This window comes from Carassius gibelio, chromosome A18 (assembly GCF_023724105.1).
Source record: "Carassius gibelio isolate Cgi1373 ecotype wild population from Czech Republic chromosome A18, carGib1.2-hapl.c, whole genome shotgun sequence".
In the NCBI taxonomy this organism is placed as follows: Eukaryota; Metazoa; Chordata; class Actinopteri; order Cypriniformes; family Cyprinidae; genus Carassius; species Carassius gibelio.
The window spans coordinates 4,650,865-4,671,249 of NC_068388.1; the positions used below are offsets into that span (position 1 = coordinate 4,650,865).

The following is a 20,385-nucleotide window of genomic DNA, read 5'->3' on the forward strand; positions in this document are numbered from 1 at the left end:
CTAACCCAAGGATTGCTATGATGCCATGTTTTTGAGTTTATGGCTAACGGTTTACGATTCACGGCCAAAAACGTCCAAAATTTTTGTTTTTTGCGCTATAGCGCTCCCGTTTGGCCGATTGGGCTGAGACTTTGATAAGTTCTCCCCAAAATGAGCTCTACGATCTATCCAAATTTCAGCTCTCTAGGCCTTACGGTTTGGGCTGCACGTTCAGTTCTAGGGCGGAAGAATAATAATAATAATAATAATAATAATAATTAAAGCTGCAAGCAGCATTTACCGGGGTTCAAGCACATTAAGGCCTCTGAGGTGGTCTGAGCCAACCTGGATGCATGGATGACAGTTAAACACATCCAAAATGGAGAACAGGCTAACAGACAGACACACACACTGAAAGTAAATGATTAGACTAATATATGTATACTCTATAAGCATATGCACACACACACACACACACAGAAAGACACACATATACATGCACAAACATTTTGTTGCAGATATAGGTATTTGAAATAAGTGATAGGTGACAATAAACTTATTGCAAGTCTTCTCTTTTTAAGAGTTTAGATGTCATTTTCAGGTTAAACTGTAATCACAATGTGGCAAAATAGTAAAAACTGATATATCTGTAAGAACAAAATGGAAAACATTGACTCAATGAGATTTAAAATGTTATAACAGTTACATTTTTAATGTTTTGGGATGAATTCATGAATCCTTTCAACAGTAATGTTCAACTTAACTGAATGAGCCCATTAGTGGTCTTCCACTGCCATCTAGAGGTTATAAATTGCATTTACTCAAGCAACACTGTTTTTAAACATAACTGTTATAGTGTTTTTTTTTTGTTTTTTTTTTGCCCAATCTCGCTTAAATTTTGCATGCTTGTTTAGAATGAAATTATGCATTGTTTTACACAGTTTTGATAATTTGTGGGCTTTCTGTTTGTATTAATAGGCCTTTGTGTGCACTATGAAAAGAACATATTATAAAATGACTGGTTTATAGTTGCCCAAATGCAATTGTTCAACATGTTTTTGATAATTATTGACCTTCAGAGTCTAGAGAATTGTACTTCAGTAGTTTTATTGATTTTCAGCTTAAACCGTATCACAAGTATGCCAAAGTAACTTTTTTAAATAATCTTGAATATTTAATTAACAGCTTTATTGACAACATTGGTCCCAGAGGCAAAGTTGTTCAGAATGAGGAGATCTATCATATGATATGAAGATTTAGTGTTTTTGAGTGAATATATGAGCATTTTCAAACAATTTGGGGCCATTTACCATATAAATCTTGTGTTTTGAGACCTTTTCTACTGTTATAGCGCCACCTATGGTCTGATCTCCATGAAACTTTGCATGCTTGTTAAGAGTCACCTGATACATGATTTCACTGAGTTTCATACAGTTTTGAGTTTTCCTTTAGGTTTTATAGGCTTTGGGGTATGTTTGGCCACACCCCTTTTTCTAAATTACCCGGTTACAGCTAACCAAAGGACAAAATTCAACATTTTTTTAATAATTATTGATCTAGACAGTCCACAGAATATTACTGCAGTGGTTTGGTTCCGATCGGGCAAAAAACCTAGGACTAGTTCGCAAAAGTAGGTTTTTAACATATTTGTGAATAACAATTGAACGATTTGATTGACAGCAATGGTTCTTGAGGCAAAGTTGTGCATTACGAGGAGATCTATCAAATGATATGCATATTGTGTTGATACGTGAAACGCCACGTGATTACAGAGTCATAAAACTCGTTAGCGCCAACTAGTGGCCGATTTCTTTCAAAATTCTTACAGACCTTAAGGTTCATGAGTCGAACGTACCCAGCGAGTTTCGTTCCGATCAACATCCGTTAACCCTTTCAAATAGGTGCTTAAATTTGTTTGGCCAATGACGGCCATGTTTTTTGAGATATGCAAATGTCCTCATAAGTACTTGTGCCCCTTCAGACCAAGACACTGCATACCGATTTTCAAGTTGATCGAGCCAACGGTTGCCTAGTTATAGCAATTTATGTGTTTTTTCTATCTTATAGCGCCCCCAAGTGGCAGAGATGCGCAATTTTTTTGATTTGACCAAAGATTGAGCTCATACATATGTGTATCGAGTTTGGTGAAGATATCTCATTCCGTTCAAGAGTTATAGTCAAAATAGTATTTGGCTAACGTTAGCATAGACGCTTTTTGGCGTACTGTTTCGCGTAAGAATTGAAATTTCAACTTTTTTTTAATAATTATTGATATTGAGTGTCCAGGGAATATTTATGAAGTGGTTTGGTTCTGATTGGTTGAAAATCCTAGGACTAGTTCGCAAAAGTAGGTTTCGGATATAGCTCGATTTTGCGAGAAAACGGTGCGTCGTAGACCCCAAAAAGGCGCCGTGCACTTTTGTTCGGGCTAACCCAAGGATTACAACAATGCCATGTTTTTGAGTCTACGGCTAACGGTATACGATTTACGGCCAAAAATGTCCAAAATTTTTGTTTTTTGCGCTGTAGCGCCCCCGTTAGGCCGATTGGGCTGAGACTTTGATAAGTTCTCCCCAAATTGAGCTCTACGATCTGTCCAAATTTCAGCTCTCTACGCCTTACGGTTTGGGCTGCACGTTCAGTTCTAGGGCAGAAGAATAATAATAATAATAATAATAAAAATCCTAACAATTACAATAGGGTTTCAGCACTGCGTGCTTGAACCCCTAAAAATCCTAACAATTACAATAGGGTTTCAGCACTGCGTGCTTGAACCCCTAATAATAATAATAATAAAAATCCTAACAAATACAATAGGGTTTCAGCACTGCGTGCTTGAACCCCTAATAATAATAATAATAATAATAATAAAAATCCTAACAATTACAATAGGGTTTCAGCACTGCGTGCTTGAACCCCTAATAATTAAAGCTGCAAGCAGCATTTACGGGGTTCAAGCACATTAAGGCCTCTGAGGTGGTCTGAGCCAACCTGGACGTATGGATGACAGTTAAACACATCCAAAACGGAGAATAGGCTGACAGACAGACACACGCACTGAAATTAAATGATTAAACTAGTTTTTAAGAGTTTGGATGTCATTTTCAGGTTTCACTGTAATCATATGTGGCAAAATTTTAAAAACTGATAAGTCTGTATGAACAAAATGGAAAACTTTAACTCAGTGAGATTTAAAATGTTGTAACAGTGTTTTTTTATTTATTGTTTAGGCATGAATTCATAAATCTTCTCAAAAGTACTGTTTCAATTTGCTTAATGAGCCCATTAGTGGTCTTCCGCTGCCATCTAGTGGTTATAAATTGCATTTACTCAAACAACACTGTTTTTAAACATAACTGTTATAGTGTAATGTTTTTTGCCCAATCTCTCTTAAATTTTGAATGCTTGTTTAGAATGAAATTAGGCATTATTTTACACAGTTTTGATAATTTGTGGGCTTTCTGTTTGTATTAATAGGCCTTTGTGTACACTGTGAAAATAACATATTATAAAATTATTGGTTTATAGTTGTCCAAATGCAATTGTTCAACATGTTTTTGATAATTATTGACCTTCAGAGTCTAGAGAATTGTACTTCAGTGGTTTTATTGATTTTCAGCTTAAAGCCTTGGACTACTTTGGCAAAGTAACTTTTTTAAATAATCTTGAATATTTAATTAACAGCTTTATTGACAACATTGGTCCCAGAGGCAAAGTTGTTCAGAATGAGGAGATCTATCATTTGATGTGAAGATCTAGTGTTTTTGAGAGAATATATTAGCATTTTCAAACAATTTGAGGCCATTTACCATATAAATCTTGTGTTTTGAGACCTTTTCTACTGTTATAGCGCCACCTATGGTCCGATCTCCTTGAAACTTTGCATGCTTGTTAAGAGTCACCTGTTACATGTTTTTCCCTAGTTTCATAAAGTTTAGAGTTTTTGTTTAGGTTTTATAGGCTTTGGGGTATGTTTGGCCACACCCCTTTTCTTAATTACCCCTTTAACGCTAACCAAAGTACAAAATTTAACATTTTTTTGATAATTATTGATCTAGAGAGTCCACAGATTATTACTGCAGTGGTTTGGTTCCGATCGGACAAAAAACCTAGGACTAGTTCGCAAAAGTAGGTTTTTAACATATTTGTGAATAACAATTGAACGATTTGATTGACAGCAATGGTTCTTGAGGCAAAGTTGTGCATTATGAGGAGATCTATCAAATGATATGCATATTGTGTTGATATGTGAAACACCACGTGATTACAGAGCCATAAAACTCGTTAGCGCCAACTAGTGGCCAATTTCTTTCAAAATTCTTACAGACCTTAAGGTTCATGAGTCGAACGTACCCAGCGAGTTTCGTTCCGATGAACATCCGTTAAACCTTTCAAATAGGTGCTTAAATTTGTTTGGCCAATGGCGGCCATGTTTTTTGAGATATGCAAATGTCCTCATAGGTACTTGTGCCCCTTCAGACCAAGACACTGCATACCAATTTTCAAGTCGATCGAGCCAACGGTTGCCTGGTTATAGCCATTTATGTGTTTTTTAAATCTTATTGCGCCCCCAAGTGGCAGAGATATGCAATTTTTTTTATTTGACCTAAGATTGAGCTCATACATATGTGTACCAATTTTGGTGAAGATATCTCATTCCGTTCAAGAGTTATAGTCAAAATAGTATTTGGCTAACGTTAGCATAGACGCTTTTTGGTGTACTGTTTCGCGTAAGAATTGAAATTTCAACTTTTTTTTGATAATTATTGATATTGAGTGTCCAGGGAAAATTTATGAAGTGGTTTGGTTCTGATTGGTTGAAAATCCTATGACTAGTTCGCAAAAGTAGGTTTCGGATATAGCTCGATTTTGCGAGAAAACGGTGCGTCGTACACCCCAAAAAGGCGCCGTGCACTTTTGTTCGGGCTAACCCAAGGATTGCTATGATGCCATGTTTTTGAGTTTATGGCTAACTGTTTACGATTCACGGCCAAAAACGTCCAAAATTTTTGTTTTTTGCGCTATAGCGCCCCCGTTTGGCCGATTGGGCTGAGACTTTGATAAGTTCTCCCCAAAATGAGCTCTACGATCTGTCCAAATTTCAGCTCTCTAGGCCTTACGGTTTGGGCTGCACGTTCAGTTCTAGGGCGGAAGAATAATAATAATAATAATAATAATAATAATAATAAAAATCCTAACAATTACAATAGGGTTTCAGCACTGCGTGCTTGAACCCCTAATAAAAATCTTAACAATTACAATAGGGTTTCAGCACTGCGTGCTTGAACCCCTAATTATGCAAACATATGTTGGATTGTTATGTGAACGTTTGTGGTCCGGATCGATTACGCTTCCTGTCAGGGCTCAGGCGAAAACGTGTCGGATATATTTTAGAGTGTGGGAGTTTCAAAAGTCTGTCTCTGAATATATCCAACTCACTCGCCCACCTCGAATCCCCTTGGGTTTGTTTCTGTGTGTGTTTTCATGTGTAGGCAGCATAGTGGGTGTCTGAAATAGACTGAGTCTGTTTACTGATTAAAATGAATTTTCCTTTCTGCTTTTTCTTTTAAAAAGCCCACTTTACCATCACGAACAGTCATACACAGACACATTGCATTTCCTCTCCATCGTCTGTGCATCTTTCTGTCAGGGTTGATTATGGGTTGTCAGAGAGTGAAAGGAGACCAGACGAACACAGAAAAAAAGACCTTCAGCGCCACATTACTGTATGTGCGTCTGTCTGTGTGTGTATCGCATGTCTTAGTGAAGATCATATCTCATTATACAGGTTTTAATTGGCCTCTCATGATCAGACTATCTCCGTGTTCCAGGCTCAAGTGATAACCTTGAGTCCCTCCATTAGTCAAGCATGAAACAGCCCACAAAGAAATGACACACTCTCACAAATACACAACGAGACACAGAAATACCATGACGATATAAATATGTATAGGATTAACGATAGAAAAGCACACACAAACACCAGAAGTACTCCATTAATTCATGAGGCTCGAGTCATTCAGCATACGTCAAAAAAACGCCAGAGATACTCCCGCGGGATTTAACTAACCGGCTACAATCGGACTGTTTCCTCTCCACATGTCATCTAAAGAGAGCCTACACTGGCAGACACAGCCATTATTACTAATAACTATCCTAATCACATCCTCTTTCTACTGATGGATCCTCTTAAAGGGACAGTTCACCCAAAAAGAGCAATTCTGTCACAATGTGTTCATCATGTCATTCAAAACCTGTGTTAATACATTCAAATGCATATCAGATGGAGAGAGAAAAATATAACATTAGAACGAAAAGCTTCAAATTTGGAAAAACTTCATATTATTGACCAAAGATGAGTGCTTCTCATTGTTTCTCATTCATTTTATTATAGATGTATGAAATACATATCTACATTAATAAGTGAAGTGTATTAAAATTCATATATAATATGTATTTTAATGTTTAAGCTATGAAAGATACCCTGTCTGTGTTATTTCAAAATGTAAAACTTACCAAAATCAGTGGCTGTCAATCTCTTGCAATAAAGTTATCCTTATTACTTATGCATTTTGTTTTTATCCAGCTGTATTTAATCAGTGCAACTTATAACATCCAAGTGAATGATATAACACCAACATATTAGAAAAAAAAACTGAATCACTGAGTTGAAAAAAAAAAGAAGAAAAAACACCTGCACGTGTCAGTATTTTGTTGAAACACCTTTCGCTTTAATTACAGCCTTGAGTCTGTTAGGATTTGTCTCTACTGACTTTGCGCATCTAGAATCCGCAGAATTTGCCCTCTTCTTTGCAGAATATTTTACTTCATTATTTTTTTTTACTCTTTAAGTCAGACTATAGAGTCAGAACCATCCATTCAATGAAATATGTTTGCTATTTTTTTTTGTTCCTGATTGGTCTGAAATTGTGACTCTAGATACACATGAAAAGTTCAGAATGCATTATTCTACTAACACCTCCTCCATAACAATAAGCCCTATAAATAAACTCCAGTCCTGTTCGGCTGATCTGATCTCAGCGGTCAGTGCTGTGAGTCATGGACATTAACCCCTTCTCTTCATTTCTGTCTCAGATACATTTTTCTCCTCTCTCTCGCTCTTTGTTACACACCCATGGGATAAGCAAAAGAGACAACAAAACAAATGTTATAAAATATGAGATAATCTTTTATAGTTCTATAGTTATGTATGAAAGTGGACACGTTCTTCCTTCTGCTGTTCTATTCTGAGTTGTTTGCTATTGAAAAGAGTCTGTTTGAATGCTCTAACCTGTGCTCCTTAGCACCAAGCGCAGATTTGTTTCTGTATGTTTGTTTGCTATATAACATATATAGATGTAATAAAGCATAGAGAAGGAGTCCAGAGGTCCTCCTACTGCAGAGCTCTGAACTTTAAATCTGAACGGATTCGATGCTTAACCATGTGTTAAATACGCATCTGCTTTGAAAGACACACATTCTGATAGACAAACACGCATAAACACACGCAGACTGCTCCTGCGCTTCTCCAGGATCTAAAGACAAAGCCCCAGTTTAAGGCTCTGATCAGGGAAGATGAGGTGAGAGGGATCAGCTGGTGTAAACGCTCAAAGAGATCGCCGGCAGATGGGATTTAGAATTATCTGAGGCGCTCAAATGTTTGGGGGTCCAGGATTTTTACAAACACTCATGGACGCAGATACACACATGGGAATATACACACAACACACATGTAAAATTCAAATGAATGTGGTTTTCTGTATTGAAACTGGCAGTGGAATAGTGTCTACATAATCCACATTTACACGGTAACAGAATCATTCACGTTTTCTAGAAAGCACCTGAATATTTTACTGAATCATGCAGCTTGTTGAGGAGAGATGTGCTACTGCTTTTCTAAGCGACTAGTTTTAGGATTTGCAAACTGCATCCCAAAAATTCCAAGGAATTGAGCCATATAGACTACAACATCATATACTGGTTTCCATCCAACTATTTTCTGCATATTGTGCACTGCACTCATTCTGTGCATCTCCTGGCAGCATTTAATAAATGCTTCAGTATGGCAAATCTAACTCTCTGAATGCTCCAGTGACACACAATAGAAGAATAAAGATTAAAAATAAACAAATACATACATATTTTTATTATTTTCCTGTACTCCTCTGAACAATCCTGGAACGTTGTATTATAAAAATTCTCATATTACTGCCTGCTTAGGATGAATTGCTTTGTTGTATTCCTCATTTCTGAGTCATTATGGACAAGACCATCTGCTGCACGAATAAATGAGATGTAAATGTAAACCTAACCAAACAGATAGCAATAATCAGTTTTGCATATAAAAAAGGACCACTTGCATCTTCTCAGAAACATCTAGTTTAATATACTCATTCTGTGAGTACATATTTGTAAAATTGGAATAAAATAAAATTTTATCAAAACTGAACAAAAATACGTAAATAAAAATCCAATATATTCTGAAAAGCCCTGAATGATTCTTATTGTTTTGTGCCATGTCACGTCATTTTTGTCACAAATGAAACCATTCATGTGTTCTGTACCTGTATATTTATAAAATGTATTCTTTTTTTAATCTTTACAATAATTAATAAAAAACAACAACATACGATATGTTTGATTCCACAAGTGTATATTTGACAAATTAAACAAACGTTTCATATATTCTAAAAGTGAACACATCAGCCATTCCCAGCAACATAGTCACACTGTAACACTTCCTCTTTCTTTCTTTGTCACATTAACTCCCCATCTCCTCTCCTGCACACAGACACAGCAGGACAGGACAAAGCGCCGCATGAGGTGAGAGGTTGAACAGTGAAGGGAGGAAATCTATAAGGTGCATAAATAGAGAGTAACAGGAAACAGCGCCCCATTGATCATCTCAGTTACAGACAGTGATATTTAACCCACAGTCTCAGCTGCTTCATATACTCTGATTCATATTGATCACTGCTCACAGAGCAACACACGCCAGCAGCCACTAGTGATCCTGCATCAACATCATAACCTCTGTCTTATTGGGAATCTGCACATCCTGGTTGAATTTGTTCATGGGATATGAGCTGACAACCGAATAGTGAGACTGGCAGTTTGAAAACAGGGCAAATTCATTAATTATATTCACACTTTATACATTTTAATAAGGAGGACATTTTATTTGGTTCACAGCAGCATGAGGTCTCGCAGCAGTCTTGTAGCTGTGTGTGTGAAGAAGGGAGGTGTACTTCCCAAAACTGTTATAAATCATCCTCTCGCTCTCTCTCTCTCGCCTTCCACTTAGACCTTCTGTATGATGTCATTCTGCAGAATATCAAGTAATACACACACACACACACACACACACCCACAGGACTCTTAGACTACACCGTAAGCATCTGCAGTTGCTGGCTTAAGGATATATTTCCACTTGATCTGAACCTTTAAAAAATGGTTTCATGTTTGTTGCACTTCAACGCTTTTCGTGTTTCAAATGTTATGAGTGTTATTTATTTAAAAATAAGGGTATTTTGTCACAATTAAAATTATTTAGAGATGCAATCTACTCAAAAAAAAAATCAGGTGTAATGTCACTAGTGTAACCTGATGTTGTCAGGTTGATTCAGTCATATTTGAAAGGATAGTTCACACACACACCCCCCCCCCCACCCCCCAAAAATAAAATAATACTTGTCTCTGTTTAATCACTATTTACTCCCATGTTGTTCCAAACCTGTGTGACTTTATTTGTGTGGTCCATATGACTTGCGGTGTTATTTTAGTATTTATTATTGGATTTATACATATTTTAAATTAGCTTTTGTTTCATACTATCAGTTTCTATTTTAATTTCTTTTCAATGAGAGTTTATTATTTTAAATTTAAATTTCTTGGCATCTTTTAATATTTACATATAGCTTTAGTTTTTTTTTTCTGTTTTAGTCATTTTAGTACTTCCACTTTAGCGTAAACTATTTCAGTTCATTACCAAGGTAATATTAATCTAATATTTACATGTAATTTTATTGGATCTTTTTATAAAATAACTGAAAACTATTTTTAATAGTTTTAATTAACAATAACACTAATGGCTTTAGGATTTTATTCCAAGATTTTTAAAGCCATACAATAGCATTGACCAATGAAAAGACTCCATTCCATTATCATTTAGGATCTATTCCTTTATCATTTATAGCACAATTGTTTATACACTTATTTATTTGCCAATTTTTTTTATTTGTTATTTTTTGGCTGTGTGATGTTGTCTCTGTGTAGTGGAAGCTAATGTCACTAAAACAAATTCCTTGTATGCATGAATACTTGGCAATAAATCTCTTTCTGATTCTGAAGATAATTTTTTTAAGCTGAAAATGGGCTCTAGCATTCTTTAGTGTATATTAACATGTATCTGTTTGTATGTCTGTGGAGCACAGAGCATGAATCACACAGTATAGCCCATCTCACAGTGAACTGTTTTTTTATTCAACTTGAATAAAATCAGTAACTTAGATGTTACCATATACAGTATATTTTTTGTAAGTTAAGTGATAAACCAGCTGCTTTCTGACCAACAGGACTGTACATACTACACTCTCTCTCTCCTCTCTTGAAGTACACAGTGATGGATGTCCTGCTGGAGAGGTGCTGTGCTCCACTGACCTCAATATATCAGAAATGTGTGAACACACACACACACACACACACACACACACACACTGACATGCACAGAGGGGTGACATCATCGATAAAGCCAAACAACGGAAGGCCAGCACTGTAATAAGCTCTAATGTGATTAAAAGTGAATGTGGCAGAGACATCTGGTGTGTATGTGCGACTCTGAACTCGCATGTGTGCATCTCAAACCTAATTTTTCTATTCATGTCCCGTATGCAGGCAGTTTAATGAGGTTAGTGCGGATTCAAGGGCTGTTCTGTAAGAGAGAAAGAGAGATGATCCATTCCTCTCCATTAGCTCAGTGTGTGAACAGACTGCCTAATGCTAAAATGAAGACGCAGCGCTCTGTGCAGCTTTAATCAAGGGCAGATTACATTTAATATACTCCGTGTAATGTACAGGTGACGTCATCAGACAGATAGTAAGTAATAGCATTACCGTAAAAATGTTACATACAATATTAAAGTCAACATGAAACAATGTTCACAATTCAGTTCAACTCATTTTAGTTCCAAAACCAAATGTATTTCTGAGTAAAATAGGATTGATCTTTTGGGATTGTGAAAAGTGGTCAACATTGAAAAAAAGGAGATGGATGATTGGAAGGGAGAGATTATAAGAGGGACTGGTGACGTAAGCCAAAAATTTAATTCATTTCAGGAGGAGGTTAGCGTATTCCATTTTAATAAAATATTACAATGACAAATATTTTTGTCTGGATAATATTAACCATTAAGTGAACACTGATTTTAAAAATATATGTTTCCTATTTGCGTTTTCATAGGCCAAATTCCAACAGTTTTTGACCCGTTTGATATGACTATAAAATATGATTTTTATTGTAAATATTATACAAAATTATTAAACAAACAATTTTTTTTTTTTTGCAAGTAGCTTTTCTATATAACAACTGTTAAATAACAACCCTTATATTTACACATTTCTTCATTTTCAAATCTTAAACTACCCAGCTTTTATTTGATCAGATTGATGTCTAGTAAATATATGTCAGGTAGGTTTTAGAGTGAAACACGGGACTTCATTTATTTATAAAAATAGTTTAAGTCTGACTATTTCATTATAAATAACTCCAAACAAATCAGAATATGCAGTTTTGCCCAAGCATATTTAATTTACTTGCTACTAAGCATCTAGATTAGTAACCAGATCTTCCTCAAAGTGCATAAAAACAACTTTGTTTCCAAGTAGCCTGACACAAAACCTTTGGATAGTCGATCAGTCAAGAATCAGAGCTCTGGGCATTGTTGTGATCTGTGAACGGGCTGTAGGCAGTCTGTGGGTGTGCTGTCTGAGACTAGCTTTACACCTATGAAATGATAAAGTCAGAACATCTCCAAAACAAGGGTGTCCTTTACGCTCTTTGAGAAAGTGCAACGTTATAGTGCAGCTAACGAACTTTCCCCAGCATCTGTGGTTCTTTTATAAGTGAAGCTTTTGTAGAAATGGTTCAGTGAAACGTTAAACAGACAAGACAGAAAAGAGGTTATGAAATGATAAACACAGGAGGAGATAAAAAGTAAATGCTCACTCATCCTAGCAGCTCCCCGTGGACTATATAATTGCTTATATCAGAAGAGTCTCAAGCCCTCAGTGTCCAAACACATGAGCAGGTAGAGCATCGGTGTTCACCGCAGTTCACACTGTGTCTGCCCCCAAAAATATTATTACAGGTACTAGAGAAAATAACACTAACACAAAAACCTGTAAAAAAATATATACAATTATTTATTAAATCTTTATATTTATTTTTTTTGCAGTAAATCACGGTTGACAAAACAACTTTAAAAAAGCAGCAAATCAGCATATTAGAATTATTTCTGAAGGATCACGAAGAAAGAATATTTTAATGATCGTTTAACACTGGTGTGCTTTTCACTGCGCATATGAAATATTTTCATTGGCAGATTTGCTTATCTCATCACCTTAGCTACCGAACGCCTGAGCCAAATATGCAAAATGCTACTCAGGGCCAAGAAACTGTCTAGTTTCATGCAAAAAAAAGAAAAAAAAGAATCCTTTTAAAGGGTGAAATACACCCAGCATTGTGGTGTGCAGTAGATCTTTAAGGACAGGCTAGAGAAAGGCTAGGGGATACAAAAGAATGGGAATGGGAAAAATATATTTTTTTAATTCTGAGAGGTTCCCTGCTACGTTTGACTCTAATCTCCTTAGCCTTTGCGTATTGTTCTGTAGCAACTGTCAGAGCCAATGCAACTGAGCTAAGAACTATGAAACATTTTTCAACATTTCTATATTAAAATATGCCATGTATAAACAAGAAATTCATAAACAAAACAACAATGCTAAAAATGCTACACTAGTTTTACCCAAAAGTGCATCAGATATTTCAATGTCATCGACAAAATCAAATTAAGAGTTCGTACAAAATTAAGAATTTTCTGAAAAAAAACAATCAGCAAATCCATCAAAATCACTTTAACTTTAAACCGTTGCTTCTTGTCTAAATAACTTTCCATAATCCATAGTAACATTTCCTCCAGTAAAAAAAAAAAATAATAATCTTATCTTATCACATCAAAATCCACCAACATATTTGTTTATACACTTATAAATGGTGCTTGATCTGCGTTTGATTTCAATTTTAGCTTAAATGTAGCAATGGTTGGAAGTTGAAAAATCTTAATGATTAAAAAAAAACTTTCACTTCAGATGCAATTGATGCACTTGTGTTGTATAAATTATTGTGGTGTTTTTATCAGCTGTTTGGACTCTCATTCTGACGGCACCCATTCACTGCAGAGGACCCATTGATGAGCAAGTGATGTAATGCTACATTTCTCTAAATCTGTTCTGATGATTAAACTCGTCAACACTTTGGATGTCCTCAGGGTGAGTACATTTTCAGCACATTTTAATTTTTGGGTGAACTTTACCTTTAAGTGTTTTGAGACATTTATATTTTAACCAATACAGATAAAATTACTCAATTATTTTACCAGCTCTCACAATGTCTCTTATCGTTTATGTTAATTTGCTGCCCCTTTAAACAATTCAATCACATTTACACTCTGCTACAGGCAGACGCTTTCATCAAAAGTGACTCAAAGCTCAAGCTTCACAGTTCACCCGTGCATCAGACTCAAACCCATGACTTTGGACCTGCTACAGCCATGTGCTACTGTTTAAGCTACAGGAGCACTAGTCACATGACACAAACCCAAAGACCAGCCAATACCAAAACACATTTAAAAGCCACTTTCTGCAGTTGTAATGAGATTCTGATGGTCGCAGAGCTGTACTGAACATCTCAGACAGATAAGGCTAGTGATCTTGAGCAAGAGATGTTGCTTCTGTGCACACACTGTTTCCTTAAGAACCCGAATTTCCCAGAATAAATAATTGCATTGTTGAGCTAATACACTGATATGGAAACTAGTAAAGTATTTATCAGAAAAAGATGTGTGATGAGTACTTTTCGCAGCCACTATAAAAGAGTGTTAAATAAAATATTTTGACAAAGCAGAAGATATGAGCCTAATAAGCAAGCATTTTCAGTCACAAATATGTTTCTATAAAATGATTTAGTTGGCAAGATGGCTAAGGAGGAGCTGGTAGGTGTATATCATTATTGTAACCATGGCAGTCGAACAGATGCCACATGCAGTGTGAGGACATGTCACAGACTGGGAATCATCATACACGGTGTCATAATAAATCCATAAATTCTGCATTATCACATGCAAATGAAGAGCTAAGTGCTATTACTATTAATATTCAATTGTAAAATACAAAGAGATGCTATTTAGATGTTAATGTCTTTCAAAAAACACACTATTACATAAATGAATACTTTTATTAATACAGTACTTTCAACAAGGAGGCTTGTATTAAATTAAATTTAATCAAAAGTAACATGTTACAAAATAATATTTCTCTGATCGTGCATACTCTGATCGTGTGCACCAGATCTACTGAGAAAAACAGTAAAATATGTTCAGTTTTACTTTCTTTTTTTATTTATGAAATCTGAAGTCCCATGATACATGCAAATTGTAAACAGTGGAAAATAAGAGTCAGTTTTCTGCTTATACCACGCGCATAATTTTCAGCATCCCCCCAGATCAACCGATAACTTTGATCACATTTTACCGTCTAGGTTTTTGTGCTTCAAAGGAAAATGCTGGGCGTTGTGATGTCACCGTGACATTGAACCATGTCTGAGCGTCTCTGAGAAATGCAGGGGATGAATAAAAATATAAAGTGCTCACTGCTTTTATTAGAAGACTAATGAGAGTGAGAGGAACGAGGGCCCTTCATCAGGCAGGCTGGCAGCCATTTACCCTCAGATGTCCCCCTCAGACAGAGAGAGAATGAGAATGACACAGCCACAGTGTTTCCCATGGATTTCTGATCGTGTTTTATTGTGGTTTGTTGCCTCTTACAAATGTCAAGCATTTTAATTAACATTCTAAAATATTAATGCTTACTGCAAATACACTATTAATATACATCCAAAGGCAGCCCAAATTCATGTTAATATTTCACGTTACCACAGATTTAACATGATAAAGTGTGTACTTGAATCTGCACTTTAGTGTTATAAAAACATACAGCCACTGAGGCTGTTTAATGAATACATTATACAAAGGAAATGCAATCATCTCTGCCTAAAAACAAGGGAAGATGAAGTGCACTTAGGAATACTCAACATGTTCAGCTGTCTATATTTGGAATGAGTTATATGTGAATGCATGTGTGAATCATTCGACTGTCTTGGCAACATTTCTGAATGATAATAAACAGAGAGAAAGAGAACTTGACAAGCACATGGAGAGCTGAAGATATACATTAGATAGATAGATAGATAGATAGATAGATAGATAGATAGATAGATAGATAGATAGATAGATAAAAGATATAGAAAGATAGATAGATAAATATAATGACATAGATAGAACAATAGAACAATAAAAACAGACAGACAGACAGATAGATAGATAGTATGAAAGTGAATATTTATTGAATTTATTGGCTTATTTACTTTATATTTGTGTCCCAAAACTATTTTTGATTAGTAATATGCATTGCTAAGAACTTCATTTTGACAATTCTGATTTTTTTTGCACCCTCAGATTCCAGATTTTCAAATAGTTGTATCTCATTTCATTAAAATTATGGAAATATCATTTAATTTTTCCAATTCATAAAGAGACCTCTTTCTATGCCAGTATACAAAAATAGTACACCCTTTACCTGTATCTGTTATCTCCTATTTACTGTACATTTTAACAACAACAAACAAAACAGTACAGTTATAACCTATTTATGCATCTCATATCAGTACCGTCCAAAATTCCTATACCACTGCATCACCAGATGGATCTTCCAAAGCAGTTGCGGATTTGGATTTGATTCCAAGGTATTCTGAACTCCAGGGTCAGAGGTTGTACAAGGGGATAAAAAGAAAATGAGAAACAGAAGATGAAAGCTTATTTGCAGAGCACTTTGCTCTGACTTTCTCTCTCTCTCCTTGTCTGTCTCACTTCCTCTCAACATGTCAGAAAGAGCCGTGGCCTATCACCATGGAGACAGACAGCTGTTACAGGTAGGGTAGAGGGGTGATAACACCACACGGTGCCACATTCAGCTTCACAACCTCTCTCTACACATTTCAAAAGCACAATACACCAACTAAATTGTGTTGAAACAGGTGCACACAATCAATAATCATCATCCACCTGATTTCACAGACTGAAAAAAGAGATCAAACACCTTATTCAGCCAAACGGCGTGAGCGCGCACACATACAAAGTCAGCGAAACAAAAATCAGCACTATTAAAAAGAAGCCCATCGTGCAGTAATGAGACCCGAGTGTTTGAAAAGCACGCTCTCTGCAAATGTGCATCTGCCGAACTCTTGTATTCTCTTAAAACTGAAGCAGTAGTATTACAGATGACACACAGATGATGCTGATGTCAGGATACCTGTCATTTTTTTTTTTCCTGCAATGTGCGTGGCGTGCAATTTAGTCAGCATTTGGTGGCGGTGCTGCAGAGTGCATGTGCTTCGGCTTTTGTGTGTACGTGTGTGTAAAGTAAAAAGAAAACCTGAGCTGCAGTCAAATCCATCAGGTCAGATGTGACAGATTGTTCATATAACTCAATCCTGAGGGTGTTTTAAGTGGGCGCATGCTTTGTACTCACCATAAGCAAGCAGACGGCAGATTCGGGCATCAGTTGCACAGCCATGATGTCTTAACCACAACCAAATGTTTAAATAGCGTTTAAATAGTGTGCTGAAATCTTAAAGGAAACCGTTGCGCTCTACAACACCTCCAAAATTTTTTTAGGAAGCATTCAACGCTGAAGAAACGTATGGTCTACTGTTTCACAAGACACAGGACGATAGTTTCCCCCGTTCCTGTACGGTCACTACTCTTTCCTCAGCGTCTTTCCTTCTTTTCAAAAACCCCACAGCACTGTTCAAGCTCCGTCCTTGATCCAAATGAAATGTCTCTTCTTTGATCTCCAACAGCCTGTCAGACTCCCTCCTCTCTGAGGACGGAGAGCTGGGACGGACACACACATGCACACACACACACTCACACACACATACAGTCCAAGAGGAGGAAAAGACTGCCGTTTCAAATGACCAAGAGGCACTGCAGACTCACACACACTCTCACGTTCACAAATCTGACTGATACAACCAAACACAGCAATAGGAGAGAGAGAGAGAGGGAGAGAGAGAGAGAGGGAGACAGAGAGCACACCCATCAATGAACACAGAGATCATATAAAATACCATGAGACCACTTGTGATTAAAGCAAACACACACACGCACACACACACACACCTTTCCTTTCTCTAAATGATTTCATTGCCAGTAGAGAGCTACTAGCATCACTTTGCCTAAATGAAAAGAATAATTTATAATGCAGAAGGTTAGTAAGTGGTGCTTGTACTGTATGACTATTGTTCATCCTTAATGTAATGTGTTTGAGCCAAACCGTTACCACACATATTGAAGTGGCGCTTTAAAAACCATCAGAAAGCTTACAGTAAGTAAAGGTTTAGCACCAGTCACCACAACCATTCACAAAACACTATAACTGTTACACAGGAAAGAATAACTCACATAAACTTCATCAATTAGTAATAACCCATAACAACCTACAATAACACAAAGAAACTGCATAGAAACACACTTAAAACCCATGAGAATATCTTAGCCAGTGCAAAGCAACAGCCTGGAAACCACCCACAACATCCTTTACTGTCATATGACACTCACTTAATATTTATAAACATTGAGTATTCAATACAAAATTAAAATTCTAATAAACCAAAAAAGATTTGTTTGCACTGCATGTTGTGATGACATAATATATTTAAAAGTTTAGAGTATATATATATATATATATAGACTTTGGTTTCTATATGCTTCAGTTAATGGGAACAGATAATGAAGAATAAAATAAGCTTTAATCTTTTGAAATAAAAGAATTGAAGGCATCAAGTACCAGACCAGTCGGAAAAGATTGTAATAATAATTATATATCTAATTATTATTATTATTATCTATCCTCTTTTTATATATGTATCTTTGCAGCCACTTATCACATTCTCTTCATAAAGCATAAAAATGTAGTTCTAATCTGTGCTTTTGTTCCTGGTGCAAAAAAATGAATGAAAGTCTAAAGGATTAAAAAACAAAAACAAAGAAAGCAATAGTGAGAGGATCCTCAGGGGACCTAACACACTTTCCCCAAACTAGATACAGCAACTCTTCTCTTTTTCACACATAAACACAACCCACAAGTCTGCACTTTGCTTTTTTTTATTCTACTTCTCCTTATGGGATCTCGTCCCATGTGACACTATCTCAGTAAGGGTTAAAAGCACTATTCCTTTGAAAAGATTGGCTTTGTGTAGTTTTAGTGAAGCTCACACATCAGGGTCTCTCTCTCTTCATGCACACACACACACACACACACACACACACACACACACACACACACACTGTTTCTCCTTGGCTGGTTCTTCCAACTCACACAGGACTAATTATCCCTCCAGAGCAGTAGTGGACTAACAAAGATAAATGAAGTCACACTCGCCGTCTGACTGACTGACTAGATACATTGGGTGGGGGGCGTTCAGGGTGTGGCAGAGGGTCTGCGTTACCATGACAGAATCAAAATTGATGTACATTATCCCTTTAGCTCTGCCAATCAAAATGATCAGTCTGAACAGTGTGTGCTGAGGTTTAATTCACGAGACAGCAGGACTGTGGTCAAGACACACTTTGGTTTCTGTCTGCTTCAGTTAATGGGAACAGATAATGAAGAATAAAATAAGCTATGATCTTTTGAAATAAAATAATTTAAGGCTACTGTTTAATAGTTTGAGGTCAGGTTTTTTTAATGTCTCTTATGGCTGCATTTGATTCAAAATACAGTAAATATTGTAAAATAATATTACAATAAAAAAATGTTTTCTATTGTAATATAATCTAAAATTCTATTTATTCCTGAGAAAGTAAATCTGAGTTTTCAGCAGCCAGTGTCACATCATCCTTCATAAATCCTTCTAATATGCTGATTTGCTGATCAAATTATTATGAATGTTGAAAACAGTTTAATTTTTGTGGAAGCTGTGATACAATATTAAGATTATTTGATGAAGAGAAAGAAAGGAAATCTTAAACATACATGTCTTTGTCACTTTTGATCAATTCAATGCATTCTTGCTGAATAAAAATATTAATTTCTTTAAAGAAGATCTTACTGACCCAAGACTTTTGTATGGTAGTGTACATGCATCTCCTTTAAAAAAAAGATTAAATGAATAAAAATCATCATGAGCTAAACAGGGCACTTACAGTTCAGGTGTCAGCTATCATGTTGAAGACCGCTGGGAATGTTCTGTCCTTTTGCCTCTGTCTCTCCTCTCTGTGGGGGTTTTAAATGTCAGATGAAGAAAAGATGTAAAATCACAGCCGGAAGAGGGCAAAGGCCAGTCTCGATACACTTGAAGTCAAATCCTGTTGCAGTTTTAAACTGTCTGGAAAATAAACAAGATGTGTCACATGCATGAATGGAAAAGGTCTCATTTACATAAATAATTCAGCTCCTATAAATATAAAGTTTTGGTATCTGTTATCACCATTTAGACTATAGCTCACTCACCACTGATACTTCAGATTGTGCTACTACTTTTTTGCAAATAACTGAATGCAAGTGATTTTTATGCCAATAAACATTTTGTTTTTAACAGCACAAATAGCAGTTTTTACACACATGGTAAAAATAAATATATAAATAAAATCTCTGAAAAATAATAAAGCATAATGCAGAGCAGCTGTCGGTAAAATAATTTGCTTATGTAAAAAAAATTGGCAATGCATAGGCTCTGCAACAATAAACAACTTTAAATTCGACTATATTTTTTAATTAAATTAAATCAAGCAAAACCTGCTGAGAATATAAAGTATCTCTTGGGATCTGTGAAGACTACAAGTGCGAGGAAAATCAATACTGTCTAGTACTGCAATGAGATTTTATCACTATACCGAATCAATACACAGACGTCGGGTATTGATTTTAATTATTATTTTTTGTTTAGAAATGTTTTTTGTTGTTGTTGTTGTTGTATCATTAAGATAATGCAAAACTGTTTTCTAAGCAAATTACTGTAGATAAGTGAATTGTTTGATATGTTGAAAATTAGGCAGTAATTAATAAATAAAA

General features: G+C 35.9%; 1 protein-coding gene across 1 annotated transcript in view; it reads right to left on the bottom strand.

The window, feature by feature from the left end:
- LOC127934042 (FERM domain-containing protein 4A) overlaps nt 1-17,313 on the bottom strand; it is a 170,133-nt gene extending 152,820 nt beyond the window's left edge. Inside the window, exon 1 of the mRNA XM_052531229.1 lies at nt 16,840-17,313. Within this exon, the coding sequence (XP_052387189.1) occupies nt 16,840-16,884 (45 nt within the window). The 5' untranslated portion in view covers nt 16,885-17,313. The remainder of the gene's footprint in view (nt 1-16,839) is intronic.
- Between the last annotated feature and the right edge of the window lie 3,072 nt (nt 17,314-20,385).